The sequence below is a fragment of the Ixodes scapularis genome, unplaced genomic scaffold, assembly GCF_016920785.2.
Source record: "Ixodes scapularis isolate PalLabHiFi unplaced genomic scaffold, ASM1692078v2 PGA_scaffold2__306_contigs__length_199485367, whole genome shotgun sequence".
Taxonomy (NCBI): domain Eukaryota; kingdom Metazoa; phylum Arthropoda; class Arachnida; order Ixodida; family Ixodidae; genus Ixodes; species Ixodes scapularis.
This window is the reverse complement of record NW_024609857.1, coordinates 197,549,596-197,572,217: the sequence shown is the minus strand read 5'-3', so window position 1 is coordinate 197,572,217 and position 22,622 is coordinate 197,549,596. Positions and strand designations below refer to the sequence as shown.

General features: G+C 45.4%; 1 protein-coding gene across 1 annotated transcript in view; it reads left to right on the top strand.

The window, feature by feature from the left end:
- Positions 1 to 22,622, top strand: part of LOC8028558 (beta-hexosaminidase subunit alpha) — a 108,929-nt gene that overhangs the window by 43,644 nt on the left and 42,663 nt on the right. Inside the window, exons 3-7 of the mRNA XM_040208928.2 lie at positions 1,327 to 1,442; positions 2,669 to 2,779; positions 5,259 to 5,360; positions 18,796 to 18,904; positions 21,060 to 21,264. Of these exons, the coding sequence (XP_040064862.1) occupies positions 1,327 to 1,442; positions 2,669 to 2,779; positions 5,259 to 5,360; positions 18,796 to 18,904; positions 21,060 to 21,264 (643 nt within the window). The remainder of the gene's footprint in view (positions 1 to 1,326; positions 1,443 to 2,668; positions 2,780 to 5,258; positions 5,361 to 18,795; positions 18,905 to 21,059; positions 21,265 to 22,622) is intronic.

Genomic DNA, 22,622 nt, shown 5'->3' with positions numbered 1-22,622 from the left:
GTAAGCGCAGTAGTGCGCTAAAGGTACCACTCATACTATAGGTACAAGGCTGGGGTTATGATAAGAGACGAAAAAATGGCGTGGGCGCCTTATCGCATCGCCTTGCTTCTGCTGCACCAGTGGGAAGTATAGCGAACTACTGCGCTTCTCACACGCTTATAGAGTCTTTCAGAAAATGACCGATTTAGAGCTTCTAAATGACGCTCAGCAAGTTTCTAATTATAGCCATAAGTTTATTGTTAATCATTAAAAAGTTAAATTACGAATTTTAATAATTACTCACCCGACTGCGGCGGTTCGTCCCTCGACGGTCCTCGACTGTGTAATAAGACTCTGAAATGGACGAAGATAGACATTTACAGCTCTTTCAACTAGCAATCACACATTTCTATAATGCTCATCACACTACGAACATCACTTGGGTCGAAGGAAAATTGAAGGAAAAAGAAAATATTAGAAAAAGACACTAAAAGAAAATGGAGCTAAAAATAGCTAAATTAAATTAAAGACAATTCAGAAATTCAGAAGAACATAGGAAGAAATTAATTAAAAATACGCATATTATATTTCTGAAAACGAAGAGGAAAAAGAAAGGAGGCTTTTTCTAGTGTATAACTCTTGCCCGAAGAATTTCAGCTCTTTCGTCCATAACTACAGTGATGGTCGACAATGAAGATTGATAAAATGCATACTTGGTTGAGTTTGTGATTCATATCTTAAAGTAGCAGCGCAAGATGAATCATCCAAAACGACACACAGAAGGAAAAACACACGCGCTGACTTACAACTCTTTGTATTCTGCTAGTTCTTTGCTACTACTACTGCAACGACAATAAAGGCTCTGAAACATTGTTTGTCGCATTCTTGATCATCAATGCTTCGATCATTTCTCGCCCATACTTTGCTGCCTGCGAACCTAGCACTGTAGTGCTTCTAGAGCTAGGGGAGCAATCATCGCAGGTGCGTGCGTGCACAACAATTTGAGGGTAAGAGTCAGATGGCGCCTTGGTCACTTCTAAGAAGGGTTCCCTCAGGCGAAAGTTCAGGCGTCTTCCCGTTGAAACTCGGTGGAATAAAACATATTCGCTTTTCTCTGCATTTAACGTGTTTGTTAAACGCTCTAGCACTGTCAGAACTATTCTAAACAGAGGATAAAAGAAAGATGCGCCAAACGTACGCGGGTCTGATGCGTTGAAGGGCATTCCGATAGACGGTGTCTTGTCGTCGTAAGTGGTTGCAAGGCAGTAGATTTCGGGATCCGTTTAAGAGGCTGAGCCATCCCTTGCGCCGCAACAAGTGCCGGGGCCTGCCGCCCTCCTCGTGCAGACTACCTGACCGTGGCGCTCCAGTCGCGAGCTGCCCTGCAAGCCAGGTCCGTCTGGGGAATCATCAGGGGACTGGAGACCTTCAGCCAGCTTGTCTATCCGTTCAACAATACACACGTAAGCCTCGGATTCCCTAGTTTGCTTTTATGAGCGCTTCTCGTTTTAGTGCACCTTGGTAGGAGTTTGAATGTCTGCAGGGATGTTCGTGCCGCCGAGCGAGCTTAGAAAAATATTTGTGGTAACGACTACAATAGTTTTTGCCTCTTTGCCGGGAACCTCTGTCAACGACTCGTGTAGTTTTTGTTTAAAAACTGACTAATGTAGGCGATTCAATCTCTCGATGTGTGTTGGTAATGCGCAAATTCGTTCGTTGATTTTAACATATTATTGTTCGGCAAAGCGTTCGTGATCGTATATGCTACCACTTTGTGTCTTAAAATTTTCCTGAATCAGAAGATTTCTGAAATTATTGAACAATGAATCGCTATTTTAGTAAACTACAATAGGTTTGCCCAATATATAGTGTTTAATAAATGTTTCTGCTAGCGAATACAATATATTTGTGTTATTGCCAGAACTGCAATATTTTGTAAAACGGGAAGGGAAAACAACAAATAGAAGAAAAAAGAGGTAATCACGGTCTCTAAGTGCACAACATATCTTTGTAGACTCGACCCCTGGACACGTCTGTTTTTTTCGTCTCTGTTCTGATTTTAAGTTACTATTAGATTCACTTGCACTGATTAAATTACAGTAAAGCATGAAATGTTTATAAAACGAAACCCCCGAATCTCAACATTTTGTGCCACCATCTGTTCATCCGTGCATTTGCCGCTAAATTTAGGGGGCACTTTGAATTGGTGTTTAGGTCAGGTGACGCCAATTGATTTCGAGTGAACTGATGACATGAGATCTGTACAACAATTTAGTTTCCTGTCAAAGTCGGCGGGGAAATTAATGCCACGTGGCCTGACGTCACGATAGCTATATATGCATCAATTTAGTTTCCCTGCTCAATGTATCACGGCATTTGATACGAATAAATGTTCGTCACTCCCAGAAACGACGGTTTAATGCCTTCTAAATAATTTTATACGATCGCACCTCAAGCAGTGTGCTTCATTCATTTAATGACTCGATATAAAGGTTGCTTTCAATAACAGTAATCTGTCTTGCGTACTCTAGCGCCACCCTCGTCATTCCTCTTTTTTGCCTCTTCCTAGAGCAGGGCTTGACTTGTGTTTGCCCTTCGTCTACGTTTCGCGTGTGCTGTCACGATTTTACTATCAACTAGCCCGCGTCGCTCGCCCATTGCTATTGAATTTCATGACGTTTCTGCCCAGTTTGCCGTAAACCGGACCGAAATCAACGACGCACCGAGGTTCTCTCATCGGGGCCTTCTCATCGACACGTCCAGGCACTTTCTACCGCTGCATTCCATCATCGACACCTTGGTGAGGGAGGCCAAGGCACCGCAAGATGGCGGGCCTAGATTCTACGCCAGCTCCCGATCTGCAGCGCGGGGCAGAAATTTGAAATAAACTAACTGTTGGGCGAGTTGGTCATTCGTTACAAAATTATAGCGAGAAATAAGAGGACAGGAAGGAACAGTGGGACAGTACAGAGCAGACATATACACGAGTGCTGTGTCACCGCCTGAATCAAACTCGTGTTCAATCGTTTGACCAGATATCGCCCGACGCAGTACTAAAATCAAATGCTCGTTTATTGATCGTTTCATTTAAAATATCCCCGGAGCCAAATGCCTTGCAGAGGAAAGCTAAGATCAATGCACAAGAAAAAAAAGAAGCGTTGAGACTGCAAACTATTTTGCTTTAATAAAATGTTAATATGCTGACATTGCTGAGCGATGTCATCAGACGCTATTATGGAAAGACAGCGCAGAATTGGAATTTTGGTTTCATAAAGGCGTATTTTACGGTCTAGGGCTACTGTGAAAGCGTGTAGGTTTACCTGTTTGAAGGCTCATTTCGTGTCGGTGATCGAGACGCGATAGTTTGTAGAAAAGAGGTATTACTATATAGATTGTCCCGCCAAGCAGGAGTATGGTATATATGTTTTTTTAAGTAAACGCAAGCGATACAGGTATCGACGTGGCGGAAAATTGGGCAGGTTCTAGCCAATTTGTTGCGCTGCCAAACCGATGATAGTTAGTGAATGTAAAGCGAAATATATTTTATGGGGCTTGACCTGGAGACGTTATTACGTCGATACGGCGGACTCATATTGAAGACGCACACTGCAGCTTAGAAAGAACGAACGTTCACTGGGAACCTTATTTCCTGGCTTAGTGAATATCCACGAAAACGCGGTAGGCCTAGTGACGCGTCTAGACTACAACAGCCTTAGGGCTTCATTTATTTAAGGTACCCCCTAGGGTTTCCTCTATCATTACGATGAATAGTTTTGGCCATTTCAATTCTACAGAGAGGAAAGGAGCCAGATACCCGAGACGAATTATCCACGCCGAGGTGCTCGCAATATGACCAAGGCTTATTGCGGAGAGGGGGCCGTGTAATCTATATTTCGGTGCCAAAAGAAGTGGCCAAAATTAATTCTCTGCTAAAAAGTGCCAGACGCCCCTGGTCGGATTTGCCTGTAGGATGTCGAAATTCAACTTTGACCCAAAACGCATATTTTGATCGGCCCTTATCAAAATAGTGTTTCAATAAAACATCTTACCATACGGGTTATTTTCTACTTCCGTTATATTTCTTGAAGTGTTTTATGCATATAAAACAATACTAGTCTGAATTTAACGTCTGTTTTGGTGGGAGTGTAGTGCTCCACATTTTTAGAGCGCACCTCTTGGGCCCCTGCTTTCGGGTTTCCTGGCGTCGCCGTTGGTGTAACCGCGCTAAATTTAGGGGAAAAATAGTCGTCGCGTGACCTCAACACCGATTCAGTTTCCCCGCTAAATTGAGCGGGGAAAATGGCGTAAAATTACTTGGTGTCACGAAACCTATGAACAAATTCAGTTTTTCCGCTAAATTTAGCGATAAAATGAACGCCCGTGACCTCAACAGCAGTTCGATTCCCCGATAAATTTTGCGGGTAATTGAATTGCTGTTGAGGTCACGTGGCGTAAATTTTTCAGCTAAATGTAGCGGGGAAACTGTGGGAGGATTGGAGGGTATGGAGGAGGGGGAGGGGCATACCCTCCTCTCGGTATCTTTCGCTCCTCCTACTCAAGAGCTGCACTCTAATTTCGCGTTGTGGGAATTTGTAAACGTCTTTCATTTTTTTTTTATTTGTGCTGTACTCTGAGCTCACGCATCATTAATAACTAGGTGTATTCGATACTGTCATCTAGCGCTCAAATGTGTTTATTAAAGTTCGAACATACAAAATTCTAGGACTCCCTCAGCACACTTCAAAAGTATTTTACAATTTAAAAGAAAAAAATTCCCCATGTTTTTATAAGACCACGCATTTCTAGAGCACAAGAAAAGACGAAGCACAGTAAAGGGGAAATTAGCAAATAATGCCCGCATTTTTAGGCAGTTTTTGATGCAATACAGTAGTTGCTTAAAGTATTCCCGTAATTTGCTTGTGGCAATCAGGCAAACATCATGGGGTTTTCATTACATTCCTGAAAAAAATATAATTATAGCATTGGAAAAAGAGGATTAAGGTAGCAGGCTCTGTCCCCCAGTAGGAGTAGTCTTGGTCATTCATTCGTTGGACAAGGAGGAATGATTATAAGATATTACCTCACAGCTAATTTTGAGGGCACTGGTTATTAATCGCATTACAGAGCAAACGTCCCGGTCCACAAGTGAAGTTGGCGTGTGCTCAAGCCAAAAGTATAAAAAGAAAGCTTCACGCGTTAACTCCTCTCAGATAAACCCTCCCGCAAGGGGAAACGAGTGTGCAAGGATTTCATTTCACATACTTCTGTGCATGTTGCAGGACGCGATGGCTTACAACAAAATGAACGTGCTTCATTGGCATATTGTGGACGATCAGTCCTTCCCCTTCGTCAGCAGGACGTTCCCCGGACTCAGCGACTTCGTAAGTGCTCTCTATTTCGCCCTTTCGACTTCATTTCTGACCCTTCTGAGAACTGCGGCATTGTTAAAAACTGGCGTTGTCAGTAATATTTCAATACTATAACGGTAAACACAGGAGTATACTACTGGCAACACGACTTGGACTACTGCCACTTCTCAGTGTTTAATATGAAGGTTGCTATAAGTTTTCTTCATCAGTAGAAAATCTTGTGCTTGCCTCGCAGCATGAGGTATAGTTATTTGTATGTTATTACTAGTATGTTTTTCTTTTCTCTGCGGGTGTCTGCATTGTGCTTCTTGCTTATCGCATTATTTCTGCTGGTTCCTTAAACAAAAAACATAGTGGTTGTTTTTGGTCAAAATATTAAATATGAAACCTTTCTATAGAAATGGTGCCAGCATCATGACTTACAAAAATATCTTCAAGTGACCGCCGCTCGAACTTCCGCCTGAACGGATTTGGCAGCGTCTTATAGACATATGGTACTCTGTAAGAGTAAAAAAAAAAAAGAAAAAGAAAAGAGGAAGAGTAAGTTAGTCCTGCCCAAGCAGGTTTGTATAGCCACTTGTGTATATTATCATATGCTTCGTAGCTCATAGGCTCTTCTGCTTACACTAAACCTCGTAGCTTCCAAACAACTCTCAAGCAAAATAATATACTCTGATCGCGTATCAATCCGGCAGAGGTGTCTATTTGGCTAACGGATAAATTTTTCTAGAATTTTCAATGCAGCCAGAAGGCTCCAAATTTGCTGAATGGCCAATTTGGCTGAATCCCCAGTTCGGCCTCAACGCTCCAATTTGGCTAAACCTTGGCTTAGGCTGGGTGCTTCAGTTTGGTTCAAGTATCTCAATTCGACTACAAAGCTTGAGTAATAGCCTATAAGCATGATTGAATAAGGTGTCCCCACTATATTTGGGTGATCGAAGTCACTGAACTATATCTGCATTATACTTCCGTAAATCCATGGCCAATATAAACGTCCTGCAGATGAAATGGTCTCGTGGCACGTAGTCGCAGCAATTCCAGTCTCTAATTACTTTTTTTGTTGTTGTTTGCCACATCAAGCTGCTGTGCAAATATATATTTATGCTTCAAACAAAATATTGTATTAACTTGCTCACAAACTAAATAATAGCTGCTCAAAGACGACCACTTATTTCAGTGGTGACCACCATCAACTTAAAAATGGCAGGACGTCGTGGCTGCTTCTCTGTCAAATAAAATATGCATATGCATCAGTCAGGCAACAGAGCAACATTGTATAAATTCCTCAAATTATTTAGGGTTGAAAAGGGTTAATAGGGATGTCGTTTTCTTTATTTCCTTCATCAATGTGTGTGTATTTGGTCGCACTATTTGGTGAACAGTGGAATCTACAGCCGGTTTTCATATGAACAAGTTTTAGTAGGCTAAAGCTTCATGTTAAATCTTATCTCGCTTGTCTTTTAACTAAAGTGCAGTATACAAAAAGAAACTTCGCTGTTAATTTTTTTTTGTCGGCTCAGATGAACTTGGAACACAAGGGTCAATGTCGTTAAAAAACACCAGTTTGCAAAGAGCGCGCGCTTCGGTTTCTGGGGTGGTTCCTAAAGTCTGTAGGAACAACCTTAATCTCAACACAAGTTTTGTGTCCACTGAAACTTGTTCATATTAAAAAGTGTGTTAATTCTAATGTTCAGCACACGTGCTGAACGAAATATCTGTGCACATAACGCACATATATATCTACATTATTGACTGCCAAGCAGCACACCCATAAACTGTGAAGGCCCAACAGCATGATCGTGTCTAGGGATACACCGTCGTACTTTTCAACAGGTAAAAACCGAATTCCTTGGGGTGCAAGTGGGAGGTCCTTGCTGAGAGTTCTTTGCAGCACGTCCCAAAAGAATACTGCATCTCAGCAGTCTAAAAAACGTGTTCGAGAACTTCCTTTTTTTTACAAGGTATAGAGGTGTCTATACAAGCAAGGGGTGCTCCCTTTTCAGCGAGTCAAGCTTTGATGGGCGATGTTCGGCTATGCAAGATTTAAAAAAAAAAGTTTTTGCGTTTGGGGGATGACCATTAATCTCTTCACTCGTTTCAACACGTCTTGCCCTGAGCCCTCACTCTACAATGTACAGTACAATGGTATGGGAAAAGGCATATTTATCCCATCTTTCGTCAGCCATTTACGTGAAGCTTTGGACAAGTAGTCTAAAGAAAACCGCGTTGTTAAAAATTGATAGGCGCCAATGACTTCTTTTAGATACCCGCGTACGCAACCATTCAAAGTTACGTTGGGCGAAACAATAAACTCAGAAAGCCGTGTTGCCTTGTCTGAATGACCGTGCTTGAAAATGGGTCTTTCTGGTCCCGAATAAAAATAAATCTGCTGAATAAAATAAATCTGCTTACGAACAGACGCGAAAAGCCCAGACCACCAACACTGACTCGTCGAAAAAGACTGGATTGGCTCGCCTTCCCCCATACTAAATAAAAACCGCGAACACAGGATGGATGCGTTGAATGTTGATACGTGAGCAATGTAACACCAGTAACACGTACTAAGTTTTTGCTGCAAGAAACGTGTTACACACAGATGAGCGAGTAAAATGGATAACCCATTACCTCCCCACTTGTTCGCCTTTGCGCGCAAAGCCTCAGTTTCATTACGCCAATACTCATCAGTATCGCGGCAGTGATCTAAAAATACACCAAGATAACGAGATAACGCATTCAAACAGATTCCGCCGGAAGGCCAATCGCCTTGCCAAATGCCTAAACACCCTTCAAAGTTAACGGCGCTACACGTATGTTGGCAAAACCGCTCTGAAAACTCTACGGCTTTCTTTAGGCTTTCTTGGTCGACGCGAAAAATCGCGACATCATCCGCGTATGCCAAAATCCGCGCTTCAGTAGATTGTGAATTAAAACCTCTAACGTAACTACTACGAAGAATGTATTAAAAGAAAAGGTTCAAGAAAAATACAAAAACGCTGAAGCGAAAGTGATCATCCTTGTCTCATATTTTCGAGGGTGAACATCCTTGTCTCACAGAAGAAAAAAAAAACGCTCACTCACATATCTGGTCACAGCAAAACGAATGGCGCAATTTTGGTGTGCCTTACGTATTTCCTCACACAGAACTCAACCAACGATTACGCGGTCTAAAATAGAAAACAATAACATTGTGTGACACACGGTCGAAGGCGTTTTCCAAGTAGACCTGTACTATAGCGACTCTCCGTTCTATACTACCACAACATTTCAGAATGCTCCTTGCCACATGGATATTTGTAACGAGACCTCGTCATCTGACATTACAAGTCTGGTGCGGGCAGACAATAACCCTCATAACATTTTGCATTCGCTCTGCTAATACTTTTATCGCAATTTTATAATCCACATTTTAACAAAGTAATTGGGCGATACGCTCCTTACATTACGGAGTATCACGGAATCATCATCTTTCGGCACAAAAATCGTCTGAGTGCACAAAAATGAAGGAGGCAAAACTTTTACACGACACGCTCCGGAAGTTACTTGGTGCAAAAAGAGGGCAAGCTTGCCCTTTAACGTATTAAAGAAACCAGCGCCCGAACTATCAGTTTTAAATGGTCGATGGCGCGTGTGTGCCAACGATATGGGCTCTTCTAGCTTTTCCTTTATGCCGTCATCCAGTCTTGGCATAAACGGTAAATAAACGCTTCGAAAGCTTTTCTTTTTGAGCGCGCGGTAACTAAAAAGTTGTTTATAGAACTCCTGATACGCGCGTTCGGTGAAATCCTTATGTAAAGGACGAGCGTGTTATTAAGGTACTAAATATGAGGAAGGGACAAAGGGACGGACAACAACGTCGTTGTTCTCTGCCCCTTTGTCCCTTTGTCCATATTTGGAAATCATTATCTCCAAACAGAACCCCTTGATACGAAATCTCGCCTATCTCATTTACACTCGCATATAATCGTTCCGCCCCGATAGCCCTATGAGTGGAAAACTCCCCGAGTTACAACCGCTTCCATCGCGCTCGCACCATGGCCCCCTTATATTTTTCGGTGTCCAGAAATTCTAAGCGCAATTTAATACTGATAATATCGTGCGCAAAAATACAAAGCGAGTGGCGTTCTTCTTGGATTAACGTCTGAAGCAGGACATTTAGTTCATTTGTACTCTTTTTTCCTTCATGCTTCAATACACACTAAACATCTAGACACCCTTGAGGGTGTAAATGGCTTGTTCTATAACTAGCACCTTTGTTGGTGTAGCGAAACGCCCCAAAGAAAAGGGCATTATTCCTAACACCCCTAAGCGACGGCGTTATTCCGAACACCCTTAAATTAAGGTGTGGTTCCACTGTACACCTTTATATTAGGGTTTTATGACTGCCAGGGGCGTAGACTTTCTTTTTTCCCGGGGGGGGGGGGGGGTCATTTTCCGCGCAAGCGGAAAAGCACCCCCCCCCTCCCCCTTCCGAAAGCACGCTGGGATTGCATTTTTCATGTATTTTGTCAATAAAGGCAACGTGGGAAATATTTTGTTTACATGTCACTACTAGAAACTCGTTACATGGTCTTGGAGAACATAATAGCTCTTCACGACAGGGACGAAGAGTAGGAAACGCTATTATGGTTCTCCAAGTTTCAGTACCTACTCGCCCAGGAATCAGCATTAATTGTTACATGGCACGTAAACAGCGTCTCGGTAAGGATCATGGCCCGGCCCGGGGGGGGGGGGGGGTTTACTAGGGGGGCCGAGCCCCGATGCGTCCCCGTAGTCAATGCCTATGGCTGCGCAGCATGCCCTCTAAATTGGGTGTACCGCCGCCAGAAAGGGAAGCAAAAGAGTGCATGAAAAAATTACTGCAAATCAGTCAAAACATGCCTAGTTCACTTTTTATTTTTCGATTAAGGATCTACCGGGTTCTACTAAATTTTCTATAGACGATTACAAGCATGTTATCTGGCCGCAACCATGTCTCTGCTTATGCGGGAAAGTGCATGCAATTGAAAGGTTGCCAAAGGGCAAAACTACGTTCACGCGCACGTCATCAAGCTTGGCGAAGGCAAAACTGAAAGAAATATAGTTCCCTTTTATCCTGGGAATTTCACCACGACCAAAACGCTTCTGAACCAGTGGCGGTCCAGTCGTGTAAGGTTGTGAACATTCCAACAGGATATTGTTTCATAACCTCTCTAAATGGTACAACCAAAGGCCCTTGTTAAATCTCCAAATTTACTTTTCTTGTGGCATTTATCCTTTCTAGCACCGGTGACGTAACCAAAACTGAAAGGCTCGCAAAGATGGAACGACCGCGAATTACTTGGGACGTAAGCGGCAGTTCATGCTTGTGAACAGAGAAATGGCCTATTGAGACGGAAGCAGGACTACTATCAGAAGCATGCTTGCAGAGTACTTACAAATAAAACAGCGATCTCATGTAATCCGTGATAGATGCATAATCCGACCCAGGCAGCACAGAACAATCCACAAAGACAATGTCGAGGATGAAGGCGGTTGATCACATTCAACGGAAGTCTTGCGGCCGCCGATGAGCAGCTCTTCGTCGAAACGCGTCCAACAAACACTGCACAATAATTCCATTGACTCCGACGAAATAAACGACCATTACCGAAAAGTTGGCCTGGATGTATTCCTGCCGTTCACAACGAAAAATCACGGTCGCCACTGGAACGCCCGAAAAACAGGAGAACACTGACGCCTAACGGGCGCCCCCCCCCCCCCCCATTTTTTTTTTTGTAAGCCGGACCTACGTGGATTCCGCAACTCGCCATACCTTGGCATAAGGCAAAGACTACGGCCCCAGTAGCCCATCAGCGCGTCAGAGCGAGTCACGTGACAAAAGTTTCGTCCAAGCGTTTTTGTGCTACGGAGAGCTGTCACGTGTTTCACGCATCCCCTCTGATTTACTAGAAGCGGCCTTCGCACTCGCTCAGAGCCCCACGAAGACACAAAGAAGGCGTGAAGGCTATGAGAGGACGAGGTCAAAGGGGGTTTGACAAAGCAGCTGATCTTCCTGCGCTGCTTTGTATTTCCACTTGCATTGCCCAGGGAAGGTCGCGAAATTGAACTCGTCAGGACTTGCTTTGAGTAGTACAACCTTGGGCGTATCAAACTGCCACTCATGTAGAAGCGCATGCTCTGCTGTGGACAGCGAGATCCACAAAATAAGTACAAAAAACAAATTTGAACGCCGTCGAAGCACTCGGTTTCACGTGTACCAAAGAAAAGCCGAAAAAAAAAGCGTCGAGACGCTAGATATTTTGGTGTCACCACACAGAGATAAGAGGGTGTCATGAATCCGGCACTTTCGATTGTCTTGCGGCATTGTGTCTTCAGAACTACACTCATAAATAAAATCTCAGTGAAGGTATATAAGTAGTGCCAAACCCATTTAGGTGAGTTTGTAATACCCGAAATGAGGGGCGCCACAGTTTGTTCAGGGCTCCAGCGCAGGAGGTCTTTCTCAGGTTAAAGGTAAGCAGATTCCGATTCCGTTTTGCTTAATCTTGTCTTGTTTTCGTTTTCGACATGGGATTTTTGGGCAGTCAAGAAATAGAAAAACTTCGCCGACATAGCCGATTCACGAAGGAAAATCTCTTGAAACTCTAACCAAAAACGGCGCCGCGTACGGTACGTCAGGATGACGTCGGCGCGACCCCTTCCATTTTTCACTGATATTGGCGAGACCAAAAATGGTATCGGCATGATCTTTCCCATTTAATTCCATAACGGCGCAATACTGTCTGCTGCCTGGGGTTGCATATTTACACGCCTTCGTTCATTTTTTGCGAGCGGAGATGATTTTTTTTAATCGAAGTTGAACTGATAAAACTGATTCACGCGCGATACGTAATTTTTCGGCTCGTGTCGGACGGAGAGTTCAGTTGGAGTTGCAAAAACTATTATCTATACTCTGTTTCACCTTGTTTTGTACCGCAGGAAAGGCTACAAGCGCGAGCTCTTTGCTCTAGGGCACATCTCTGCAGCACCAGCTCTCGTGCACCAAGGACAGCTCCCAGCGCTATGAAATCGCGCTTCTAGCCTTCGCTGCGGTACAACATAAGGACAAACGGAGTATAGCACCTTCTAATCATGCGTGACTTCGTGTGGCGATTAATTGTACTCGATGTTTGTACAGCCGTACATCAGCAACAGTTTCACCAAAGCAATAAACATAAACGGCTATCAAATCATGGGTGTATTTGACAGCATCACCATTACACCCCTTTCACACCGTGTGAATGAAGGGCGCAAAATTCGCCCATACACCCTTTTTACACGATTTCAGACACCATCGCTACAAGTGGGGCGTTAAAAGGGATGTAAAACTTCAGCACACTCTTTTTACGCTCACCAGTATTCAGAAATTGTGTAAAAAGAGTTTAAAAGGATGTTTTGCCTATCTTACACCCTTATTACACCCTTTTTACACGATTATGGGTGTTACAATGCTTAGTGTGTACACTCGATCGTTCTGTGGCTATCATTCTGATTTCCTGTTTAAACAGTTCTCAATTAACACCAACCTCTTCCCCTTGGGCGAATTCTTACGGCTTGTAACGCACCGAAATTCAAGAATGCTCATTATCTGGAAGCTTCATATTATATTTGCATAGATCCCAAACGAACCTCTTCGGTGCTCCTTTAGAATAACAAATAAAAAAGAAGCAAGGAAATGATTAGTGAATGACACGGGGTCGACTGAATATTGCTTACAAGCGCTCATACGTTCGAGGGAAACGTAAGCCCTGTCTAATGGCGCGTGACTCGTGCCCTGTAACTGCGTGTACTCTACATGCATTCCACGCGCAGTCACATAGCCTCCTCTGTACTGACAAAGCCTGGAAGATCGCCACGAGACGCCGAAAGTGAACGGGTAGAGCGGGTTGGTGCGAGACGCCGAAACACACTTCTCCTGAGCGATGGAATGTCCTCTAGTGCGCCTCGCGTTTCTCACGCTTCTTTTCTCGTCGAGTTCGGCAACCATGTTTCGGGTCCTTGCCGCTGCAAAAACTGTCCGCTGACGACCAGGTTCCCCGAGAAACGCTCTGTGCGACCGGATCCTCATGCTCCAAATCTGCCACCGGGCACTCTATGGCTCGGTCGTCGAACTGCCAGGCTTTGTGAGTAGACAGGAGACAATGGCAGTGAACTACGTTCTCTAATTCACATCGATCGAGCCATATTTTTTCACAAAGCTAAACGTGCATTTCTATAACGCGCGCCGTTCGATCTGTCTTGGGGCAAACAAATACAATTAAAATCCCCAAACAAAAATCGAAAGGATATTTCTGTAAAATAAAAACTACACTTTCCACCACTTTTGTAGGGGCATATATGCACAAAATACGAGACTTGAAAGGAGAGATAACAAAATCACACAACACAAGTCGGTTCGCATCGCAGCTAATCTCTTGATCAACGGTCCCAATACACATTTCTAGAAATAAAAGACACCCCCCGACGCCCCCTTAGCGCGGCACACGGACACGTCGTACCTCCCTTGAAAAAGGCACACCATATTCTTTGTCTGGGCCTCGCTCTCCCTATTCGTTTCTTAAACCGCGACCACGTCCAGGTCTTTATAAATAAGCGATTGACCCGGAATTGACGACGTTTGGCACAGAAGCCTGGCACGTCTAACGTGCCCACACGTAGTGATCGTTCCAGGTTCAGCAACGATTAAGTGGGAGGCTAGACAAAAGACAAGGTAGGCTCGCAGAAAAAAAATTAAACCGCACGCGCACTAGAAAGCAAACGCTAACAAAAAGGAACCGTACATTCGCAATATCGTAGGAACCGAGTCCACTCACAGAGTCTTGCCTCCGGCAATCATCCACCAGGATACGCGGCTTCACCGCGACCCGATTTTTCTTCGATCCGAGCGGTCCAAGCGTACGCCACGCTTGGTTGGCCGCATCGCCAGTACCATCAGGCGTTGCCGCTGGCTCCCTCGGTCGCTCTACCGTTTGGCCGACGTTCATTTTGGAGTCCTGTTCGTCTTCCGCTCCTGCGACTCTGCTCTTAAGGCCCATACGCACATTCGCGTTTGAGCGCGGTGCGTTTCATAGCGGCAAGCGGGCGCGTTGCGTTGCGAAGACTCCTTGCGCCAAACTTGTACGCACAGTTGCGTTGACACGCAGTCAACCGCAGTCAAGAGCCAATAAGAACGCGCTATCGTCGCTAGGGGCTCACCAATAGTAAGCGAAATCCAAGGCAACATGGCGGCGCACGGCGACAGCGTCGAAGTGTTCGATCTTGGGAGAATCTCGCCGGCTTCCCCGACGTTTTGTCAAGCTTGAACCATCGCAACCTTGGAAAATACAGTCCCATACTCCCCACCGCTCCCCAAAAAGAAAAAGCAAGCACTGCGACCGGCAAACCGGATCCGTCTCGGCGAGTCGGCCGGGTGGGGCGAGTGAACACGTCACCCCCTCTTCTCTTTCGGCTTCTGATTGGTCGAACGCACCCGAACGCACCGCAACGCTTCGGAAAGTTGAGCGAGTCTCTACTCGCTTGCGTCGCGCTACCGAGCGTTGCGGGAAGGAGCGCGTCGCTCCGCAAGCGACCGCGCCTGGCCGCAAGGACTCCGCAACGCACTCAAACGCGTTCAAACGCGAATGTGCGTATGGAACTTTACCGCCAGGATGGCTGTTCGCCGCTGCAGAATGTCTGCCGGCGGAAAGCGCTTTCACCTCGGACAGGTGCCCCTTGGCTTTGATGCGGGGTGCGTCTTGACCTCATGTCGTCACCTCAAAGCCGCGCGCTTGTGGCGCTACATCCTGTTGCCGCCGCCCATGGGTTCGAGTGGCCCACCTTGTTCCATCGGCAGCAAGTCGGTTGGTGGATGCACTCCTACGGCTTCCTCTACCTCGATGTCATCGATCAGGTAGTCGAAGTTATCCTCCAACTTACGGTCTCAGGCCATCGAGGCGTACGTCTTGATGCATTCTTCTGCCTCATGACCGTAGGCGGCAGTCGCAGCAGCGGGGGACGCGGCAGTCCCAATGAATGTGTTCCGTACGACGGCAGCGAAGGCAGGGCGGAGCGCGTCCGGGCACCACGACAAGGACCTTACAGCCTTTCACGCGCATCTGGGGAAGGGGGGGAGGCGGTCGACGGTGTAGCCTTTCCTGAAGATGAGGCGTAAACTGCGGGTGTTAAACCCGACAGCCTAAAACCCCTTCTCCCGGAAGAAATCCCTAATGATCTCAGATACCTTGCCGTAGCACTCCAACTCCTTAACCTGACCGTTGGGAACCGTCGTGCGGTACCCAGTGGAGCTTGAGCTTCACCGCCGTGTTCGCCGGGTCGATGATGAGGCAACTCTCCCACCCCCTTTAATGGTCAGCCTCTTCGCGTCTGCCAACCTTTGCTTCGCCGCTTGCGAGTGCAGCTTCAGCATACAAACGTGGTTCATCTGATGTGGACCGGCTGAGGCAAGGTCTTTTAGCACTTGCAACCGCTACAGCTTGTCACGGATGTCTCGCACGCGATACGGTCCTCCTTTCACATCACAGTGTAAAAATACAGCGTTCGTCGCAACATATCCAGTGGGCAGTTAGGGTAGTCTTCAGAGTTATCAAAGACAGACATACCACGGCCTGATGCGGCCGCTTTTACCGCTCCGTCGGAGCTCATGACACACACATCCGTACTCGGTGGCAGTGTTGCAGAATGGGCACCCCCATTCCATTCCAATTCCATTCCGGGGAATTAGAGTTTTCGATAATTCGATTCCTTTCGATCCCTAGGAATGGAGACACTGAGCCCATTCCCACTTCTGGAATGGCTGAATCGTTCCATTCCATTCCTTTAATTCCTAAACGTAAAAATTGGCACTTGACAACTACATTTTGTTGCCGGCATAAGCAGTATAAAGCTGACATTATCAAATGCAGAGACAATTTTAAAAAAAAAGCTAAATTCCCCAAAAAAGCACTGATTTTTACTAAGCGGATCGCTGGTGGCAGAAAGTGTTTATTTACAATGCACTATAGACATCGAGAAAGCCCCTTGATATGTCGATGCTTGTTTAAGGCATCGGTCTCGCGACCACGTGGCTCGCAACAAACAGCACAACTTAAATCCACTCATTTTCTTTTCTTTTCTTTGACTTTTTTTTTGCATTTGACTTTTACGACATACGCGACCAGCGTGTTTGTTTGATAAGACCTTAAACATATCCAGTTCGTGCGTGGCGCAGGAATAAGCTATATTACTGTATTCTTCAAATACAGCAACACGGCTAGTACACTGCTGGAAGCGACTCCATGCACAGCGGCAAGAACACATCCTCTGATAAAGTGCAACCTCTGCGGCGCAGCACGAGGGACAGTATAGAATGTCAGGAAACCTGTTTTAAAACGCATAAGTTCACGCTTGCTTTACGAATCTCGATATTTATTATCATATTCAATTTTTGGCTGGTCCGCCTGCCCTTTTCCGCCCTTCGCATACTCATTCTCGTGTTTCCTCTTCAGATGGCGAATAAAGTTCGATGATATATGCCGATTGCACCGTTTATAGTTTCGTTGCACAACTTTCAGCGTGAAGCTTGCTTATTTTCTTCGCGACTAATGTAGAAAGATGTCTTTTACGATGCCATGACTCGATCTAAATTATCTTGTCTCCTCATCCGAATTGTGATGTTCCTCTTCGCGCTGATCGAGTGGCGGGTTCAGGCAGCAGACGGTACCAACCGATTCGTTCTTCTACCTCGCTGTCGGTTGTTCGCGTTGTGGCGACTGGTCGGGCAGTCAGCGTTGACAAAGCTCTTCACATCAAGATACAACTAACGGGGCAATACCGCACCGTTCGAATTGACATTCCCCGTGTTTCTTCAGCAACACCGTCCAACTGACTTCTCACCGCCTCAAATAGGGTCCAGGACAAGGAGCACGAATGCAGACCGGACAGCCGAGACGCGCGGAAGCCAAAACCTCAGTGGCAGCTATCACCCAGCTCTCCTTCTCCGTTGCCCTCACAGCAACGGTTGCGCCTCGTCTGGCGCGGGACGATCTTTCTGCAGGTCTAGTCAGTTCGGTCACACCAAGAGCGGTGACGATAGTCTACTTCACCATACGATGGGCCGCAAAAGACAGCACGAGAGCCTTCGAAACCAATCCACTGCCTTCTGAGTGTCGCGTGACCCTGCAGTCCCGCTCACGGTGCTGGATTTCCTAGGGCGACTCGTAGCGTCCGCAGCGGTCCATCGCAAGGTGAAACGAAGTATGCACATACTGTAAAGTCAAAGAAAATGAGCGGGAATCCCCTAGCTTACTTGTAACCCCAACCCACTAAAACATATAACACAGAAAGCAAGCATCGGAACAAAGACCAAGTAATAGGCAGAGTTACACTACAAATGCAGTATAAAAAAAACAAGCCTCGGGGCAAAGCGCAAGAGGAGAAGAGGGAAGTGAATCTCGCTTTGTTTTAATGCCGAAGCAAACCTACATTTCGCACTTCAAAGGAGTGCGCACGAATGAACGTGGAAGGCAGCAGGATTGGCTGCCTGCTAAACAACGCGCCTCGAACTATAAGAAAACAATGCCTGATCATCTTTCGACGGCGCCCGAGTCAACGAGTTGTGAGAGCTCTGCGAGTTATGAGTCGCTTCCACTCCCAGATATCAGTCTGCGCGCGCGCGTGCGTTCTTGAAACCGTCGCAACAACAACAAAAAAGCATGACAAGAAGGACGATGAGGAGTTGTGCATGGCGGTTTCTTTTCCGCTCCCTTTTCTTTTGATTGGTGCTTGGTTTCTTGTTTCGCTCTCGTGTAACGCCATCGAAGCCCGACGCCTGCGCGTTCGTGAAAGGCGCCACGTTACCCCCCTTTCTCCTTTTGCTCTTTGCTTTGACGCTTGTTTTTTGTATTACATTTTTTTTTGGCGTATAAGTCTGTTAGGGCTCCACACGGGCTAGCAGTTTCCCGCCCATTTTATTTCTGAGCTACTGACTCGCTGACTGGCTCGGTTTAGCTGACCGTTAACAGACACAAAAAAAAGAGAGAACTGTGCCCATTCCATTCCCATTCCATTCCGGGCAAAAGGCACCTAATTCCATTCCCATTCCATTCCTCTCAACGTTGCCGCCATTCCATTCCCATTCCATTCCGGGGTCGTGAAAATGCGGAATGATTCCGGAATCATTCCAACTCCGGAGTGGTAACTCCGCATCACTGCTCGGTGGAGGCCGGAAGTAGAATCTCCGCCAAGCACGCGGTGAAATGTAGCAATGTAAACCTACCAGTTTGCTCATATTTAATTGCAGTCTAGCTCGTATAAAGATTTAGATATTCAGGGACGGGCGGAGGTGAGACTGATATGTGAAAATATCAGTAAATACCATCCTCGTTAAGAAGTTATGCACCGTGTTGAATCTTATGATGATGATCATTCCTATTTTTCCCGACTTGATCTGCAGGGATCCTTCAATCCCGAAACGCACACGTACAGCCCGTCGGACGTGGCCAGAGTGATTGAGGAAGCCAGGCACCGGGGCATCCGGGTCCTGGCCGAGTTCGACACTCCCGGTGAGCCCCGCCCTCATCTTGGTCATCTCAGTATCTTTGGGGCATATCACAGAATCCTGTGCACCGAGAACGTGAGAGAGACGAGGAGACGTTAGAACGCCGAGCTCTGATTCGAATGCCTAATGGGTAGGCCTAAAGGCCTCCAGTGCACTCGTCGAACGCTCCATGGAACCTGGAACGCCGGCATCCGGCATTTGGCTTTCGCATTCGAACGCGCTTGACGAATTCAGTGGAGACAAAGGCAGCTATAGCTTTACGGTCTACCCACTAATCATTCTAATAAGCGTTCCAATGTTGCCTCCTCTCCCTCGCTCTCTCGGCGCATACAACTGATCAATCTAATATATAGGGTGTTCTTTTTTATTCTTACACATTTCCTTAACAAAAAAAAACACGTGAAAGCTACACTAATGCGGTTTATGCAGGTTGGTTATACGGCCAGGCGGACATTATGTGGGTGGCTATTCTTTGGGACAAGTCGGCTAATTAATCAAAATTCGTTAATTAACATTTTAATTCCTGGAAATAGATACTTATATGGTTCCAATTAGAAACTTGCTGAGCGCCATCCAAAACCCCTAAATCAGTAATTTTTAAAAGTACTTTGAGCGCGTGAGAAGCGCAGTAGTGCGCTCAAGTTAATACTCGTGGAGCAGGTACACGGCTGGGGTTAGACAAGAGACGGAAAAAGTGCGCCGGCGCCATACCGCTACCGCTAGCCTTGTATCTGCTCCACGAGTGGTTTAGTGCGCTACTACGCTTCTCACGCGCTGAACGTTTTTCTGAAAATGACTGATTTAGGGGTTTTGGATGACGCTCAGCAAGTTTCTTATTGGAAACAGATGTCTATTTCTACTAATTAATAAGTTAATTAACGAATTTTAATTAATTAGCCGACCTGTCCTAAAGATTAGCCACTCATATAATATCCGCCTGGCCGTGTAACCCACCTGCACAAACCGCATTAGTGTAGTTTTCACGTTTTTTTGAACAAATGTGTAAGAATAAAAAAAAGTATATTGTTTAATGGTATTGCGGCGACAGTTCAAATGGCGAAGTAAACATATTTAGAATTATACATGTTTTGCAAATGAAGCGGTGCCTATCACAATTGGTTTTCTCAACAAAAGTTTGATTTTTAATTATATCCACTTATAATTGTAATATACGCAGAATTTGTTTTTTGCATAGATGAATTTATGGTTGTGAGCAACACCTGTCATATCACAAAGTTCAGGGTGTTAGATTATCTACGTAGGCTGCCGTAGGCCAGCAACAATGGACAACGAAGTTCGACCCCCTTTGCCGGATGGGCCTGTTAACACAGAGAGAGATCCCAGGGCCGACAATGCGAAACAGATACCGACAACGAGTGCACGTCATTTTCTTCTGATACTGGGTGCAGTGAGCACTCGTCCAGTCAAACCAATATTTGTACTTCCTCTTCGCTGGATGCGCTTCACGAATCACAATGAGGACCCCTTGTGTGTGGAATCAAATGAGATCTGCGAGAAATTAGAGATTTGATGAACAATGTGAAAAATTAAATGAGCTGACAATTTTTTAGTTTTGCTAATGATCGTACAAATTTGGATAATAAAAGGAGATGGGAACGTCTGATGATTTCTCACCTGCAATGGCCGTATCCGGTATGACTTGCATAAAATAACTACCATTCCCTTAAACCTTTGTAAATATTTCGACAGAAAGATAAAACAGAGCTTCACTTGGCGCCATAGGGGACACTGACCTCCTAAAATCGTATTTTTCAAAGTGCGTGTATAGAATACGTAAATCACAAAATAAAATGTCGCTAAAAAATTATTAGCCCAATACTCACGTCGTGAGACACATTTGAGCGATTCAAAAACATGCTTCGAGGTACGGCTTGAAATAGGAGCCGTTTCCGGATTTGATCTTAACTCAAAATGAGACTCGCAACGTGGATATTGCGGTTGGTTTTTCTTTCGGTGAGTGTGTATTGTGTGTCACGGCATGTTCTCTCATGCACTTACGGAATATTTCATGAGACATACCGTGTTCCTTCAAAAGGTACTCGCGGTATCATTCCAAAGCTGCATCAGACTATCGGAACGTCGTATGTGGACGCATCTGTAAACGACCAGCATGAGAAGGGCGCCTGATGTTCCCGCAGGCCACACGCAGTCGTGGGGTGCGGCGTTTCCTGATCTTCTGACCCCGTGCTACAAGGGCAGCACCCCCAATGGCAAGTTGGGGCCCATGAATCCGATTCTGAACACCACCTACCAGTTCCTGAAGTACTTCTTCGAGGAAGTCGTGGACGTGTTCCCCGACCAGTACCTTCATCTCGGTGGGGACGAAGTGCCCTTCAACTGCTGGTGAGAACCGGTCAAAAAACTAACCGATTGGACGATCTGGGAACAGACTGCAACAGTAAGCATTACAAGTAATCAAATTACTTGTAATCGATTACTTTTTGGAGTAATTTTGTAATCAGTTGATTAATTTTATTAGGCAGTAATCACAAGAGTAATCTCATTACTTTTTGAAGTAATGAAAATTACTTCTAACCGTTACTATTTTTCCACTGGACACCCATCCCCCTCCCCCCCCCCCCCCCCCCCACACACACACACCTTTTTTTTTTCTGAAATGGCAAAAATAAAATTTGCTTTTTTTTTCGAACGGAAAAAAAGAAACTTTGGCGGAGCTGTAGGAAACGAGGTCAACCCCTTTGAATGTACAGTTTCTGTAAAATGTCCGTTTTTTTTCTGTTTTGGGCTAGGACGGGGAGTGGGAAGCCCCAGAGAAGCCCCAGTGCGTGAGAAAGGACATTCAGGGCGAAGTTTAAGGAGCGGAATGTAGCTTTGTAAGTCCTTCGTTCAAACTACCCCCTCACGCACACACACACAGAAATAAACAAAAAAAGAATCCTGCTTACGGTACCTACCCGCAGCCCGTAGGAGAACCAGAACCAAACAATGTCTAAAGCGTATGCAAAATATAACAAAGCCAGTTCAAATACACGTCAAGATTTCTTATTTCCCCTACGTGGCCTTTGTCACAAGCAAGGTTTCTAGTTCAGAAGTGGTCGGGGCGATCTCTTCCGCTAATGGATACTAGACATGATCCGTTTTAAATCCGGGAGCAGCTGCTCTTTTGTATACCATGCGAGTTCCTCCACGTGTGAATAATATCTCGAGAAGCGCGTGTGTGTGCGAAAGAGAGTAATGGCCTCTTGCTTGCCAGTACACGAAAATATATAGAGCAAGAAAACAAAATACCTTTTTTTTAGAACCAGAGATTTGAAGAAGCACTCTAAGTTTCTATTCATCAGGGACCAGTGGAGATGTTTCGGGTAAAATAGCGATTGCGACACTGCTGGAAATTTGGCAGCTAGAAAAATCGATGATCCCATGATGCAGCACTCAGAGATGGCTGATGCTGTACAGGGAACCCGTTTTTTCCTCTTCGATACTTGTGAAAATGTGAAATATAGGTTGGAAGTAGTTCATTGTTATGAGCGCTAAAGATGTAAGTCTTCACACATTAAAGTAATCAGAAAAGTAGCGGTTACTTCTTAATGTCCAATTACTTTTGCTGTCGAGTGATCAAGTAATCTATTCGAATACTTTTTAGCCAAGAGTAATAGTTGTTGTAATCGATTACTTTTTTTTCAGTAACGTGTACAAGACTGCCTACGAATCGCGTGGAGGCTCTGCTGCTCTAGGCAGTC